Source organism: Hipposideros armiger, unplaced genomic scaffold, assembly GCF_001890085.2.
Source record: "Hipposideros armiger isolate ML-2016 unplaced genomic scaffold, ASM189008v1 scaffold_185, whole genome shotgun sequence".
Taxonomy (NCBI): Eukaryota; Metazoa; Chordata; class Mammalia; order Chiroptera; family Hipposideridae; genus Hipposideros; species Hipposideros armiger.
Genome location: NW_017731535.1, coordinates 268,194 through 282,392, shown reverse-complemented (window position 1 = coordinate 282,392; position 14,199 = coordinate 268,194). Strand labels below are relative to the sequence as shown.

At 46.1% G+C, this 14,199-nt stretch overlaps 1 protein-coding gene across 1 annotated transcript in view; it reads left to right on the top strand.

The window, feature by feature from the left end:
* Positions 1–14,199, top strand: part of CSMD1 (CUB and Sushi multiple domains 1) — a 1,699,370-nt gene that overhangs the window by 1,417,191 nt on the left and 267,980 nt on the right. Inside the window, exons 24-25 of the mRNA XM_019652695.1 lie at positions 9,294–9,485; positions 9,987–10,113. Coding sequence (XP_019508240.1) covers positions 9,294–9,485; positions 9,987–10,113 — 319 coding nt within the window. The remainder of the gene's footprint in view (positions 1–9,293; positions 9,486–9,986; positions 10,114–14,199) is intronic.

Here is a 14,199-nt window from a genome sequence, read left to right as displayed (position 1 = left end):
TATCGGGACTCTTGTCACTAGTTGCCTCCAGGATAATCTCGCAAGGAGTAGCATGAGGTTCATTTGGTTATGGGTACCTTTACATGGATCTGCTTAATACGTGCCTTGATCCAGTGATGAAAAACCTTTCTGGGGAAAACAAAATCTAACAGTTATTTTAGGCATGCAGAAGAATGAAGCCCCCAATGCGACTGTTCAAAATGACTTTCATTCATTATTTATTTATTAGTTTTTTTTTTCCGCAAAATCAAGTGAATCTTTCTTTGCGCTTGAGAAGAGAGGCAGGGCCATCTCCTACGTAGCTGGTGCCTGGAATCGTCTCTTCAGTTCTGTGTGTATTAAATTGCTTGGCTGCCATGCTCCTAAGAAACTTCTCTGGGAAAGCTTCTGGGCTTTCTCTGGGCTGCGACAAAACCCTCCAGTCTGTCTTGCTTGGGATCCTGAAATTAGCTCTTTTCTAAGATCATTTTCTGGATGGAGAGAGAGGGGATAGAGAAAGCTGCCTAGCGTGTTGCATGGTACAGAGTGTGTTGCTAAGCTGTAATGCTGCCCCCTTCACGTTCATGATCACTGTCTTGGAAGTAGAGGTGAAGTCAGAGCCCAGTCCATTCATTTGGTTCCTAAGCAAATAGGAGATACTGAGAGTCATGGGTGAAAATAAGAAATCGACCACAGCATGTATTTCGCTCTTAGAATTAAGAAAATTTAAAAATTCGATGTCAATTTGTTTAGTCCCATATAAAAACAAATAAATGTTAATATTAAAATCATTGAGTTTTAAACAATGGAAATTAAAATTACATATTGAGAAATCTATTCTACTAATAAATGATTATTTTATTAACACATAAGCCATTTATGTGTTTCTAATTTCCTTCCTGCCATTTTCCTCACCATTTGCACCTAAAGGATCTAGTTTTTCTTAAGCAATATGGAGAAAACTCTGATTTTTTTTTACAATTAAAAATAATTATATAATTCACTTTTATAGGAATGTTCAAGTTTCTTTTAAAAGATCATTGTTGAACATGTGTTATAAATATGAAGTTATATTATATAATTGAAGTACACTTCAGTTATTGTATCTGTGAGAAGTTGGTAGAAATTTTTCACTTGCCACCTTGTTCTAAATATCGGCTGTATCTGTATTGATCCAGCTTTCATTTCCATACTGTTTTTACATCAAATTATATTAAGTTATGTAAGTATGTTATATAAAGTTATTTAAGTCTGTATTGTAAAGGACTTTCTTCCCAACCTAGTATTTGGTTGAAGAATTTTTGGGACCACAAACTCCTATGGCTAAGTAAAAAAAAAAAAAGAAAAAAAAAAGAAATCAACAATAGTTAGTAAGATTCTTAGAATAATCAAGGAATTTTAAATAATTCATGAGCTTCAGAGTTTAAAATAAAAAATGTTGAGTTTTATTTTTTAGACACATTGTTCCTAGACAAACAAAACAAAAGATCAGACCTCTGCAGAAAGGAAGTTACGTCTTAAATTATGCTGAAATGACAAAAATCTGAAGGCTTGCTGTGTCCTGCACCATGTTGTGAAATAACGAAATTGCATTTTCTGTATTTAATGTGGTAGGTGGCTCACAGGGCTCATCTCATCGCTCGTCTGGATGTGTCTTGGTGTAAGTGTGTGCATGCCGGCGTGCCCGGTTCTGTGTGTGAAGCTGAGAGAAGCGTCCACAGTCAAGCCCGGCGTGTGGTTGGCGCCCCCCGCGCCCTGGGAAGGAAAGGGGGCTCACTGAGAAGCAGCCACCTTGCCCCTTGCGTGGCTGCCTATGTATAAATGGGCGTTCCTGTCCTAGCACCCCGCTTCCACAGAGCCGCAAGGGCCCGCTCTGTGAACTCTCCGGGTCGCCACCTCGCTGTCTGTTCGTTCTTTGTCCTTGAGCTTTTCTGACGTGACGCTCCCGGGCAGACTCTGAGCCTGAGAGGCAGAGCCATGTGAAATGTACCGTGCATCACTTGGGGAGTCGGTGTGCGTGGAGCCACTGGGCAGATGGCCCTGCACGTGTGACACGGTGACAGCTGTATGGTGTCTTTCTTCGACGCAGACTGGGCGCTCCTGGTGGGCCAGGACTCAGGTTCCTTGACTTCATGTTTTGAGCATCAGCAGAATACCTGAAGCTGACCAGGCTCTTCATAAATACTAAGTGGTTTAATTAATGCATTAAATTGTTGTAGGTAGGAGGAGAGATATTCCAGAGATGTGTTCTCAACTAGAGTATCTAAAATATATTTTTTTTTTACTTTAATGTCTTATCGATATGCTGAGTCAAAAAAGCAAAAACCTTATGTTAGGAAATTATACTCTCAATATATTTTAATTATGAAAAATGAAACTAGTGTATACAAATTACTAGCTTTGACATCAGGTACAAATCATAATTTAAAATCCTTTTTAGGAAAATAATATTAATAGCTTACCTTCAAAATGAGAGTACAGTTTTTTACATCAATATTTTTGCTTAAAACTAAAATGCATAAAAGACACAGGTACACCTTAGCATCTATGCTTAGACGCTAACCTAAACATATGGAGTACTATTGCTAGAGAAACGTTAATATTAACCAGATAATCGTAGGCTCATTCTACATATAGAAGGAGCCGTACTCATAAAAATGTATAGAAGTTCCCATTAAAAATACCCTGTACCCTCCTGCTAGTTACCGCCAAAATAAAAAGAAATGCACTCAACAAAACACGGAAACAATTGACAAAAAATGCAAAAGCTAATACAAAATGAACCAAGAGAAACAGAGAAAAGAAATGTGCGCTAGTTATGACCGTGTGGCTGTTGATGCCTGTTTTACTTATTTCTGTCGCCTGGGCATCATTACAATCTGTTGTCGTCTGTTATCATGTCTGATTTCTCTGTTGGACAGGAAGCCCCGTGAGGCCTGATACCTGCTTGTCCCACGCCTCCCAAAGGCTCAAAGCGTGTTTATCTTTAATTACTTCAGAGTAGAAGGTGCCGATGAAGGATTGCCTCCTTGTCCTGGGTTCATCTCCTGCGTCTGTAGTGAGATGACACTGCTGTTATGAGCTGGTGATGCTGACTCTCTCCTTTCTCCCTCGTGCCTCTCGAAGTCCAGCTCCATTCCTTCTCTCCTCATCCCGCCATCTTCCTGCTGCCTCCACGCATCCCAGGGCCCGTTTGTGTGAGGAAGCGTCTGTGCTGCATACACATGGTCCTTCCTCACCCACTAGCCCGTATCCCATGGCTTCCACCCCTTTTGGCACTAAGTCAATATCTTTGCAGGTAACGTTTCCTACTTTTCTCCCTCACTCCATGCGTACTCCATATCGCTACTTACTGGTTAGCTCTCTGAAATACAAGTACGTTGTGTCACTGCCTTGTGTGTCAGACACCTTTACTTCCTGTGGGTCTCGACCCCCTGGGGCTGCAGGCTGGCCCTCCCATCCCTGCCCGTCCCCTTCCACAGCAGTGTCCACATGCTGGAGCCAAGCTCCAGCAAACACGGCGCTCCTGGAGATACACTCCAGGAGGTGCCACAACTTCCAGACTCCCGCCCATTGGTGACAACTGTATCTGGGGTGTTCACCCTCTGATTTCATGACTCCCCAATGCCTGCTGTACCCCTAGATGAGCTGCAAGTGTGCCCCTCCACAAGGCTTGTTTCTGTTTCCACCTCTCTCAATGTGCACAGGAACCTGTCCTGTGGCATTTGTCATATTCTTTTAAAAACACGTGTCCTCTTATTCGTGGAACTAACTAGGCTTTGGTAGAAACCTGACTAGGCTTCTTGGTTATCTGACCTTCATTCTGGACTTTTGCAGGCTTTTTGATGTTCCACCCTGGAACTCAGAAACTCATTTTTCTGTTTAAACGTTGTTATCGTCCTGTTGATAATGCTATTTCTGGGAAATTGAGTATGAGATCTGACAATTAAGTTTGCGAACTTGTTGTAACAATGTTGGTAACCTTTTTTGATATCAGAGGGATATTCATTATGAATTTGTACCAACTGGACAAACAGTTAACCAAGTTTACTGTTTGGAAGTGCTGAAAAGGCTGCTTGAAAAAGTTAGATGTCTTGAACTTTCGCCAACAATTCATGGCTCTTGCATCACGACAATGCACCAGCTCACATGGCACCATCTGTGAGGGAGTTTTTAGCCAGGAAACGAATAACTGTATTGGAACACCCTCCGTACTCACCTGATCTGGCCCCCAATGACTTCCTTCTTTACCCAAAGATAAAGGAAATATTTAAAGGAAGACATTTGGATGACATTCAGGACATCAAGGGTAATATTACAACAGCTCTGATGGCCATTCCAGAAAAAGAGTTCCAAAATTGCTTTGAAGGGTAGACTAGGTGCTGGCGTTGGTGCATAGCTTCCCAAGGGGAGCACTTTGAAGGTGACCGTAGTGATATTCAGCAATGAGGTATGGAGCACTTTTTCTAGGATGAGTTCTTGAACTTAATTGCGAGACCTCGTATTTCCATAGGGGCTGCTCACATAATTGTAAAATAGTAGCAGCAATAATAAAGCAACATATGAGAAAAATATGTGGATTAAATGAAGAAAGGTAGCTGCAAAAAATTAATTTGAAACTAGTAATAGCTATAGGTAGAAAGCAATGGAAATATATAATTTAATAGATAATTAAAAATCAAACATGCACCCACACTTTGCCTAGAATTTCATACTTGAATAATGAGAGTTGTGTTCAAAAACATGAATCAGTCAAACATGTCAGGGGATTCACTGTTAAAGAACTTTATTCTCGTGTGAATCACAATAAGTTTAAGCAGCCATCTCCTCTTATACTGCGTTTCTCTCCAAATGATGGCAGATGAAGGCAGTTAACAAAGAATATGTAAGTGGTCATGTAGTTCTCCTGTTGGCTGAATGCAAATGTGAAAGCACTGCCTGTTATTTTATATTTTATTATGCACACAACCACCTTTCTTATATCCTAAAGAGATGTTTACCAAAAAAGTACATTGTCCAAATTGAAATAAGTCTTAGGTAAAGCTATGAGATAATAGGTTTGTATAAACATTTGAGTTTATTCTGTTCATAGAAGAGATCAGAGATTCATAAATGACAAGCAGCCTTTTGCCATTAAGTCCTCAAAGCTCGCCTGAGCAAGAAAGTGGTGATTCACGCAGATGGAGGAGGACACCCGTGACTGTCCCCCACGGGGGCTGGGTGTGCAGAACGGGTTCAGTCCCGAGCAGCTTCTCTTTACACACAAGTGCATTATTTGGAAGATAAGAACACGTCCAAATGTGGGCGAGTGAGTGGAAGTCTCTTATAACACTAATATTTTGTTCAACTTTGAAGAGGTCCAGGATTTAATTCTTAAAACTATCACAATGGGCACTCACTGCTGACAATAGGGAGCAGTGGCTTTCATCTGCCCGGTGTTCACAGCTTGTTTTGACTAGAACATACTGTTCAAAGCATCTGTGCTGCTGACAGGACGTAAGAAATCACTGGAGAACAGAAAGAAATAGAATTACTAAACACAGCCAAGCAACCATTGCAACTCTTAATAATGTTTTGACCCAAAATAACTCGACTTAATCTTTTTAAAGGTCCTAGGGCATGAAGAAAATACAGAATCAGTATTTGTACGCTGATTTCCTGCAGGCTAGTGGCTTCGGGACAAAACAAGATATTTTCTCTATATTTTTAAAGTCATTACCCTTTAGCAATCTTAAGACTGATCACTCTGAAGTCTTTTAGCTTCATATTAAAATGGAAATACCTCTTCTTTAGAGGAATACCTTTGTAGATCTAAATGTAAATCTCAAGAAAATATTGTTAGTGAATCACTGGAGAACCCTTTCCTGAAATGGATATTGAATCAGCATCACAGAATTCCATATTGCCATGTCAAAACTCTGCTATTAGACAGCAGTGCAACTTATTTTACCCACGTTTAAAAGCAGTGCTGAGATTTGGGGGAGACAGTGCTCATATTACTCCTTAACGACATAGCAACCAGCGCCCGGCTGAAATGCGTCTCCCCCGGTCTGTGGTGAGAGACACCACGGAGCTGGGCTTCTCCTGCGCGTGTGGACGGGCTGCGAGCCCCAGAGCCAACGGGGACAAAGGGAGAGCTGCTGGACAGCTTTCTCTCGTCCTCTCATGACAGTGACCTTTGCTATTTCCAGTGCTTCCTCCAGGAAGAAATGTCTGTAATTCCACCACAATAAACGGTGTACGGATTATTAAATCATGGGAGAAGCTTTGTACAAACAAAGCTTTCTTCAGTGGACTGAAAATTGGAAAACAAAATTCTGCAAAAGCCAAATACTTTTCAACTTTCCAACAAGGAAGAAGAATGTATTTCATGTAATGACATTGGTGGCCTAGAGGTTTCAGGCACTTGGGAGTGAAGTGCGGGACGGTTTACAAAATAGTACATTTCATGATGCCATCAAGGACTTAAGTGACCTTTTGAAAAAATAATAGAAGTCATCGTGAGAAACAGCGGAGCACCGTGGTGGAAAGGGTAGCTACTTGTTGTAAATAACTCGTCTTAACTTCTCTGCAGGGCAAGATGTGGTATAAAAAAACAACTTTCAGGATTAAGTAATAGAAAAAACAATAAAGCAGATTTTTCTCTAACAAATTCAACTCAAATGAAGTTCAGTAGACATTTTTATGGGTACATCTGTGTTTGCTCCTGCCTACCTTGCTTCAAAAAGGTTTCAATGCAAGTTTGGGGGCGGAGGAAAACGTTTCTTTGGGTAACTTTAATAGAAGTAAACTTGGGTTTGTCAGAACCTTGGTAACTGAATTTGACTGACATCTTTAAAGCCACAGAGGGATCTGCAGAAAAACATAAAGGCGTTCATGTCTGCCAGCCGTTTTTGGGGCTCGGGACTGAGGGTAATGAGACTGTGCAGAAGTCACGCAGGAAAATCAGCCATGATTTATTGGCACAGGCGTTAGTGTCCATCGAGGGAAAGCTTTTATAACAAAACCCTTCTGTAGACCCGGGCAAGAGTTTGTCGTCAGATGCAAGGTCTGGGACCAGTCAGCGTGACGAGCTGTGTCCTGGCCCATCAGCCCCAGCCGGTGTGTGCTTTTCACGGCTGCCTTTAAAGCATTGGATGAAATGTGCCAATCTTTCCCCATTCTGAGCCTCAGTAACGGCTTCATCATAAGCTGGTCCATCACCTACGCGTAGTTCTTTCCGTGTGATTTATACATAACTAATGATCTAACGTCGGGTCATCAACATCTCCCCTTTCAGAATCTTTATTCATTCAACAAGCATTTTTGTGAACTCGAAACATCCGGATTTCTGATGCTTCTTGAAAAATCAGAAGCTTGGGTCATGCAGGGTGTGAGTTTCAGCAGGACGGCGGCTGCGATTGCCCCACGGTGCCAGCCAGTGTGTCCCTGGAGCTCCGTCACGCAGCGGCCGGCTCGTCACTGAGGGGCACGTGTGGCCTCATTAGCATTTGAGGTGTCACCTCTCACAGAGCTCTGACAGGTGACCCAGGACCGTGGTCAGTGGTGTGGATGATATGGATACATGCTTGACTCCTGTTTATAGTTTGTCTGCCTTGATTTTGTGTGTCTACTGTATGTTTCCAATTTTAGGCCCCACTGGCATTGGATACTCAGACACCTAATTTGATTGAAATAGTGACACACTTGGAAACACTGCTTGTTATTCTGAGCAGACCCCAGTCTGAGGGTGCCCAGTGGAGCCCTCGGCCTCCTGGCAGGTCTCTGCCAGGCAGGTCTGGTCGTCCCACTTGCTGTCACCCTGGGCAGCGCTGCTGCCGCCCCACTGCTCACATCCGTCACTTCCAGATGCCCGAGGAAGTAAAGCCATAACTACAAGGATTTGGCTCTTCTTCAACTTCTGTAAAAGGACGAGCTCGGGCTCGGTGGTCGGTAAGGCCTTTCGTGACACGTTCAACGGCTGCTGGTCACCATGAATTCAGCAGGTCTGTGTCTTCCTCTCCCCGGTGCGGGCAGACTAGAGGGGCCAGTATCTGCATGAGCCCGAGACCCTCTGTGGCCGGGACCCTTCCCCTTAACTCCCCTCCATGGGGACTGTAACTATGCTTTTGGTTTGCCCTAGAATTGTCACATGAGTACTCGTCTGCTCTGCCTGAATTAAAATGCTTTGCGTTTCTTAAATAGATCAGTTGTGTAAAGGCACATTCGGTAAACACAGGCGCTTTATAGAAAAAAATTTTCTCTGTCCTGTGCGACGTTGTAAAGCTCAGTCTTGATGAGGTGGGAGTCATCAGGGTAAAATGCTATTCAGAATTTAAGGATATATTTCCCTCGATGAAAGGCATCTCAAAATGCACGTTTGACAGACAGACTTAGCAAAAATCACACATCCTTGTTTTAATTTAATTTTATATTGAGAAAAGGAAGAAGCTAAGTTAGGTGGAAATAAATGCAGACAGCCCCTGCGGTGCCTCAGTTCCATCTCTGCTGGTAAAGTGGTCACAGTTCGCATCGTGATGAAGGGTGGAACATGTCACCGCGGGACTGTCTCTGCAGACGGCCCTGGGCCATGGAAGCAGCAGACGGCTCGCGGCACTGCAGACCAGAGACTTCATTTCCGTCATTATTTCTTTGTGTTTAAACGCTGGGTTTGATGAAGTCGCTGTGATGCCACGTTCTGGCGGTGGTGCCATGTGGAGCCCCCGCCTGCTCCTGGCCGTGGACCGTGGGCCATGACAGCTCTGAGGCCCCAGCCTGTCCCCTGCGAGCTGCGATGACTTTCTGATTCCCCACAAAGCTTAAGATCTTGGCGTTTTGGGGGAAGTTGGCATGAAGGCAGGTGGCTCTTGACCGTGGCCTGCAGTGAACGCTGGCAGTGATAACCCTGGAAGGCACTCTGGTGACAGTGATGGGTGACCCCCTTGTGGAAGGTTCCAGACATAACAGAGGCAAACCAGAGGCCACCAAGGCTGGCAGCCCCACTCAGAGAAGGCTCTGAGGCTTTCTGGAGAGCCCAGCATGCCGGCTGGAGGCACAGGGGAGCAGATGGCACCCTGGCCATCTGGAAAAAATGGTCCTGATAAGTAGGTAAGTATAGAGAGGAGCAGGTGGAGTGACCAAACCTCAGGACACACCAAATGGTTAACAAACCCTGACGATGGAGACCCGCGTTGCTTCCCGTTTTTACACCCACAGTGGTCTTCTGACTTCCCCGCTGCAGGGGGCACACGACAGCCCAGACACTTGGGCTATTATTTTCTCCCCGGAACCCATTCTGCTTACACCTGTACTCCCCCTGTCCCTCTTTCTCACAGGTTTCGACCTCGTAAAATGCGAGGACCCGGGAATCCCCAGCTATGGCTACAGGGTCCGCGATGGGGGCCACTTCACCGACACGACCGTCCTGTACAGCTGCAACCCAGGCTACAGCATGCACGGCAGCAGCACCCTGACCTGCCTCAGTGGGGACCGCAGAGTCTGGGACAAGCCCGTGCCATCCTGCGTGGGTGAGTGGGGGCCGCGTCCTTGGGGTCACCGCCTGGCCGCCTGGGAGAGTGGGGGCCGCATCCCCGGGGTCACCGCCTGGCCGCCTGGGAGAGTGGGGGCCGTGTCCCCGGGGTCACCGCCTGGCCGCGTGGGCCCCTGAGGGCTCCGTCCCTGCCCTCCCAGCGCGGGTCGGCTGGCCTGCCCGCCTCCGTGTGGGTCGTCTCAGGCGTGAGGGCGGATTTCCCAGTGCCGATGTGTTGAGACCCTTCACAGAGAGTTATCAGAATTACAACACAAGTGTTTCCCTGCTGTGTACTCTGAACCCTCATTACATCGAGGGCACTGTCTTGCCGTCAGGTAATACTTGGGAATATAAAGGAGAGAAAAGAGTCGAGACCAAGGGGTGAGTGTGGCATTTCTCCCGTGCATAGAACGCAGGAGTGACAGGGTCCGTGTTTAAGTGTAGCCAGATGACAGCCTGTGACACCTCCAGTGACCCCATGTTTCTGTGTCTCTTACAGCGGAGTGCGGGGGTCAGATCCACGCGGCCACCTCAGGGCGCCTCTTGTCCCCTGGCTACCCAGCTCCCTATGACAACAACCTGCACTGCACCTGGGTCATCGAGGCCGACCCAGGAAAGACCATCAGGTACTGGTTTTTTTCGGGTTCAGAGCTCTGCAGACGGGGCGTGTCTGCTGTTCTTGTCGCAGCCTTCGGGTCTGTCTCTTCTGATCGGTGCTCATATTGAACTTGCTGAGCTTTCAGATGTGAGGGTTTCCCTTTGGTAAACAGGTCTTTTTAATTTAAGACCTGAAGTCTTTTCTGGTAAGGAAGTTAAGAAGGAAGCATCAGTGTGATAATTAATTTACTCAATTGTTATTCATCTTCACCCCCAAACGTTGCTGGGGATTTCTCCTCAGTAAGAAAACATACTATTTGGGGGGGAAAATAACATACTTAAAAATACAAAATATGTAATTTTAGGCTTAACATGGTACTAATCCTCAGAAAAATGAAGTCTGCTGTTAGCTTTGCTGAGTCGGCTAGTTGCCGGAGCCTCGGTGATTTCACTGGAAACAGAACTAATGCGGTATCTACACTGTTTACTTGAAAATGCAGAATGTCAGTCACGTGATCGTGAGCCCAGGGATTAATTTGAGTGTTTAAAACCCTTAACATAGACGGAATTCATTATCATCCATTCATACTATGCTTTTTTAATGTAAATGTTTTTTACTCGGGAAAAATGAACACGCGCAGGACCTCGGAAACTGCGAAGGGGCTACTTTCAGCACTTACGGTCACGGTAACGGGCGACGAGTTTCACTGGGTCCAGAGCAGTTTCTCCTTGCGTCCCACTGTGACTTTTCCTTCGGGGCAGCAGAAGGCCCCAAGCCGTTATTGTTGGAGAGCACGTGGGTCTGGGAGAGGTTTGTGATTTTCACATATAGACTAGAAAGCAGTTACCTGAGCAGAACTTAATCAAACGTCTAATGCAATAAATGTAGCCACCCTAAGAGTCTCACGTAAACATTTCTCTCCGAGACGCAGTGCAGCCCACTGCTGAGCCCAGCTGCCATTTATGTAACAAAGGTGACCGCATGCAAACACCTTCAGCCAGCAGCATCAGGGCGTGTTTTACATAATCGCACGTGTGTGTTGTTCCTTAGTTTTAATTGCTTTTCTGCAAGTGCGGTTGTCTGGAAAACTCACTTTGAAAGTATTTCTGTTCTACTTGTTATCAGGAAATTGCATTTGCAGGTGTGGTTGAGGGGAATTCTTTTAGAGCCCATGCAGTATTAAAAATATGAGAGGCATGTAAAAATTATCAAGATGCTCAAAACTGCCCCTCGCAGACTTCTAGTGACACGTGGGCTGCTGGTGCTCAGCTCCCCAGGGCGTCCTGAATTTGTTTTCTGGCTGCACTGGGCCGTAGAGAGACGAAGGTGAGGTCTGGCTTGGAGATCTAGGAACACTTTAATTTCTCCTTGGCCCAACTTCAGGAGGAAAATGAGAGGCAGCGGCCTTTCTTCAGGGGACACTGGCCTCCTGTCCTGTGTTGAGCCCTGGTGGGCGTGCCATGGCGGGAGCAGGGGTGGGAGCCCGTGGCTGGTATCGCAGGTGAGCGTGGGCCAGGTATCCGAGCAGCTCACCTTCGTCCTTTCCTGTAAACACCAGACAGGATACCTCCTGTCTTCTAGTAGATGAGATCAGGAGGTTACAGGTCAAGAGCACGTCAGCTATCAGGAGACGAGGGGCAGCAGCACAGGCGGTGTGTCCCGTGTGCTCGGCTGCACTGCAGGCCGCTGGGTGCCGCCACTGGCTTTCGTGTCCCGACCAGCCCCCGAGGAGGAGGGGGAAGGGACAGAGGCTGCGGGGCCCCCACTTTGGGAGACCCTGACCTGTGCGTGTCACTCTCTGCGGTTTAGTTACTAGCACCAGTCCCCGCACCACGTGTCTCAGGCCTCGGCGCCCAGGGCAGCTGAGGGGCCACAGGAGGGCCGACTTCTCCTCCTGCTCCTCAGACCCCGAGTCTGCACCAGTCACAGGCGCACACTGCTCAGTGGCTGCTCCCGTGTCGCATCCACAGCCTTCGGGCTCAGGCCCCTGCACGGCCTGCAAAGTGAGGCCGTTGGCCTCCTGGTCCCCTGGTGATCAGCCCAGTCGGCATTTTACAAAAGCAGAAAATCAAAACGGGAATTGGCTGCAAAGATGGACGTGCAGCGTAAAAACAAAAAGTGATAACACTTGAATGGCGCGTACATGAAGTTACAGGGGACACAGCTGAGGGTGGGGATGCTGGCATCATGCGTGTCCCACTCGTGCAAACTCCTCACAAATACTCCAGACAGCTCAGCTTCGTCAGTGTCACCGTTGTCACCCCCTGTCCTGTTCTTACCCCTCCCTTCCTCCCTGTTTCTGCCGATGTCCGTTTTCTCTAAGTGGCTGGAGGTTTGATCTTCCGGCATCATCTCTTCCTATTTCTCTTTCCCCAATATCCAATAGTTCTCTAATTTAAAAAAACAGTCAAGGCGTGATGACATGTCCCACAGCATTCTTGTGGCTGGTCACATTCGATGTCCTTGTAACGGGCACTGAGAACGTCAGCTGTGTGCAAAGCCCAGGCCTCCGCCACGCGCGTCTTTCTCTCTCCTTCCTTCTCTGCCGTTCCCTGTCTCACTTCAGTCTCGCTCCTCTGTCTCTAATCTTCTCCAACAGACCGTCCCAGGTCCGTCCTTGGCCTTCCGCAGTTTCGCCAGACCCCCATTGTGACGTGGCGAACAGCAGCCCCTCGTGACCTGGCCCACGGTGCCCCTGGCACAGCTGTCCCCAGCCACTCGCATGGGCTTTTCTATCAGCACAAATGAGGCACTAGTCATGCGGTCCCCACCTGCCATCCCAGCTCTCCCTCAACCTGTGCTCGCCCATTTCTCTGAGTGGCCTCACATCCACTAGGACTCAGTTAAAATGTCAGCCCCTTAACAAAAACGTCATTCTTATTGTCCACCTAAAAATTACCTGTTTTCTTGTCTGGACTGGACATTTCCATCCTACACCTGCCTGCCTTCTGCACTGATTGTCTGTGTGATGTCAGGACCATGTCAGGAGACCCGGGCAAACCTCTTAGCGTCCTCAGCTGCTGTCCCTCCCACACTCGTGGGACCAGGTCCAGTGACCGGAGCCCCTGAGGCTCCAGATGACCCCGCCTGCCCACCCATCCCTGTGGTCCACACGCTCAGAATTCGCTGGGCCTGCCAGCTGACCGGCCCACACTCCAGGGAGCAGGCTCAGTTGTCTTTATTGAAAATGCTAAGTTTATATGGCTGTAAAATGAAGGCTTATGTAGACATTTTGAAAAGGTGTTTTTTTGAACAGGAGTGATTTTGTTTATTTACTGTCTATTGAATAAGATAGTATGAGAGCTTAAAATTTGGGGTTCTCATTTATTTATTTATATTAAATGTATTGAGGTGACATAGGTTAGTAAAATTACGTAGGTTTCAGGTATACAATTCTGTAATCCATCATCTATATATCACATTCTGTGTCACCACCCAGAGTCAGTTCTCCTTCCATCACCATATATTTGACCCCCTTTACCTTCATCTACCACCCCCTCCCCCCTTGCCCTCTGGTCACCACCACTCAACTATTGTCTGTGTCTATGAGTTTTTGTTTCTTTATTTGTTTATCCTGTTCCTTTGTTGCTTTGAGTTTTATATTCCACATATCAGTGAAGTCATATGGTTCTTGACTTTTTCTGTCTAACTTACTTCACTTAGCATAATAATCTCAAAATCCATCCATGTTGTTGCAAATGGCAGTATTTCATCTTTTCTTATGGCTGAGAAATAATTCCATTGTATATATGAACCACATCTTCTTTTTCCAGTCATCTATCGAAGGACACTTTGGTTTCCTTGTCTTGGCCACCGTGAATAATGCTTCAATGAACATAGGGATACATATTTTTTTACTGATAAATGTTTTCAGATTTTTTGGGTAGATACCCAAGAGAGGAATTGCTGCATCATATCCTATTCTTAATTTTTTGAGGAACCTCAATACTGTTTTCTATAGCAGCTGCACCAATCTGCATTCCCATCAACAGTGTATGAGGGTTCCTTTTTCTCCACAGCCTCTCCAACACTTGTAATTATTTGTCTTGTTGATGATAGTCATTCTAAATGGTGTGAGGTGGTATCTCATTGTGATTTTGATTTGCATTTCCCT